We start from the raw sequence: 1885 nt of genomic DNA on the forward strand, positions 1-1885 counted from the left end.
AAAAAAAACACTGCCCCCCCCCCCCCCCCCCACACACACACACACTTTCTATTATTTCTTTTCTATTAGATATACTTTGTATCTATTCATTATGGTCAGCATCTGGTGCCAGCTCTGCTCCTACCAGGACTGATATCCAGGTTCTAGCTTCTCTATAAAGCTGTGAGTTTGACTAGTTCCACAACCACCAGCATGCTGAGAATTGTAGTCCTCTTACTACAGGCTGACTTAGCAAGCTTCCTTGACCAGCTCTTTTCATACAAAGTACCGTGTGCAAGTTCTACCTTCTCTATGAACCTTTGCTCTAGGATACTGCTTCATCCAATAACTTGTTGGCACTTGTAGTGCTCTTACAAATACAGGCTGAGCTAGCAAGATTTCTTGGCCAGATCTGCTTCTGCATGGACTGATGTACAGGCTCCACCTCCTCTATGAAGCTGTGTAAAATAGAGTTCAATTTCCATCAGGATGCTGGAAATTGTAGTCCACTCACTACAAGCTGACCTTGATTAGCACTGCTCCTGCAGGGTCTGATGCACAAGTTTTACCTTCTCTAAGAGGTTCTGAGATATGGTGGTGGCACAATCATTATTATGCTGGCCTTTGCAGTACTACATCCAGATCCAGCAAGCCTTCTTGGCTGGCTCTGCTCCTAGTAAGACTGATGTGCAAGTTCTATCTCCTTTATGAAGCTGTGTAAGACAAACTGGTTCCATAATTATCAGAATACTGGTGCTTCTAGTCCTCTTACTACAGGCTGACTTTGGCCAGCTCTGCTTTTAGAGGAACTGATGTGCACATTCTACCTTTTCTAAGAGGTTCTTAGATATGGTGGAGCTAATACTTTTATTGAGCTGACCCTTGCAGTACTACATCCTGATCTAGCAAGCATTCTTGCCCAGCTCTGCTCCTGCTAGGACTTATGAGCAGGTTCTATCTCCTTTATAAAGCTGACTGGTTGCATATTCATCAGAATACTGGTGCTTGTAGTCCTCTTACTACAGGCTGACTTTGGCCAGTTCTGCATTTAGAGGAACCAATGTGCAGGTTCTACCTTTTCTAAGACGTTGAGAGCTATAGTGGTGGCTTGTAGTCACTATATCCAGACCTAGGAAGCTTTCTTGGCCACTGCCTTACCTTGCAAGGAGAAGCCACTGCCTTGGTGAGTGAATCCAGCCTGGCACTGTACTCGGTGAACTTTTTCTGGTACCTGAGCGCTGTCATCTGCAGTTCACTCTGCACAGTGGACAGCTGGGACATCAACGACTTCTCCCTCTTGCTGGACCTCAATGCCCTCTTCTTGAGCTCGGTCTCCAGCCCAGTAATCTTGGTCTGCAGAAGCATGTTGTGACCCTTCACTGCCTTCAGACAGCAGTGGTCGCCCAGCTTCTGCTCCCTGTGGGTCAGCATGAGCCCACATCCCTTCTGGCAGATGCCCACCGCCCGGTGCTCGCAGAACTCCCTCATATGGGCATCCATGTCCTTCAGGTTGAGCACCTCGGTGCAGCCCTTGTTCCTGCACTTGGCCGGCGTGTAGTCGCACATCTCGGCGTGTTCCCCCAGGTTCTGCAGCCTGACCACCTTGTCGCAGCCCCTGGAGTGGTTGTCACACTTGATCTCCAGCTTGAGGATGAGACTCTTCAGGGGCAGCACGTGGTTGAGCTCCTTGGCAGAGATCCGTTGGCATTTCACCGGGCAGCTGCCTTGCTGCACCACCCAGGGCAGCACACAGCCTGCGCAGAAGACGTGCCCGCACGGGGTGGTCAGGGGGTCCTCCAGGACTCGGTTGCACAGGTTGCACTTAAAATCGGGGTCCACCTCCCCGCTGAAACGTTCCAATTCGAAGCCCATGGTGCTGCTCGCTGCTCCTTGCTGGGCATTGGGA

The 1885-nt window shown here is 50.1% G+C and overlaps 1 protein-coding gene across 2 annotated transcripts in view; it reads right to left on the bottom strand.

The window, feature by feature from the left end:
* Nucleotides 1-1879, bottom strand: part of PDZRN3 (PDZ domain containing ring finger 3) — a 232581-nt gene extending 230702 nt beyond the window's left edge. For both annotated transcript variants that reach the window (XM_018557976.1, XM_018557975.1), the window contains exon 1: nucleotides 1138-1879. In XM_018557976.1, the coding sequence (XP_018413478.1) occupies nucleotides 1138-1851 (714 nt within the window). In that variant the 5' untranslated portion in view covers nucleotides 1852-1879. The remainder of the gene's footprint in view (nucleotides 1-1137) is intronic.
* Between the last annotated feature and the right edge of the window lie 6 nt (nucleotides 1880-1885).

Source organism: Nanorana parkeri, unplaced genomic scaffold, assembly GCF_000935625.1.
Source record: "Nanorana parkeri isolate BGI_ZX_2015 unplaced genomic scaffold, ASM93562v1 scaffold314, whole genome shotgun sequence".
Classification (NCBI taxonomy): domain Eukaryota; kingdom Metazoa; phylum Chordata; class Amphibia; order Anura; family Dicroglossidae; genus Nanorana; species Nanorana parkeri.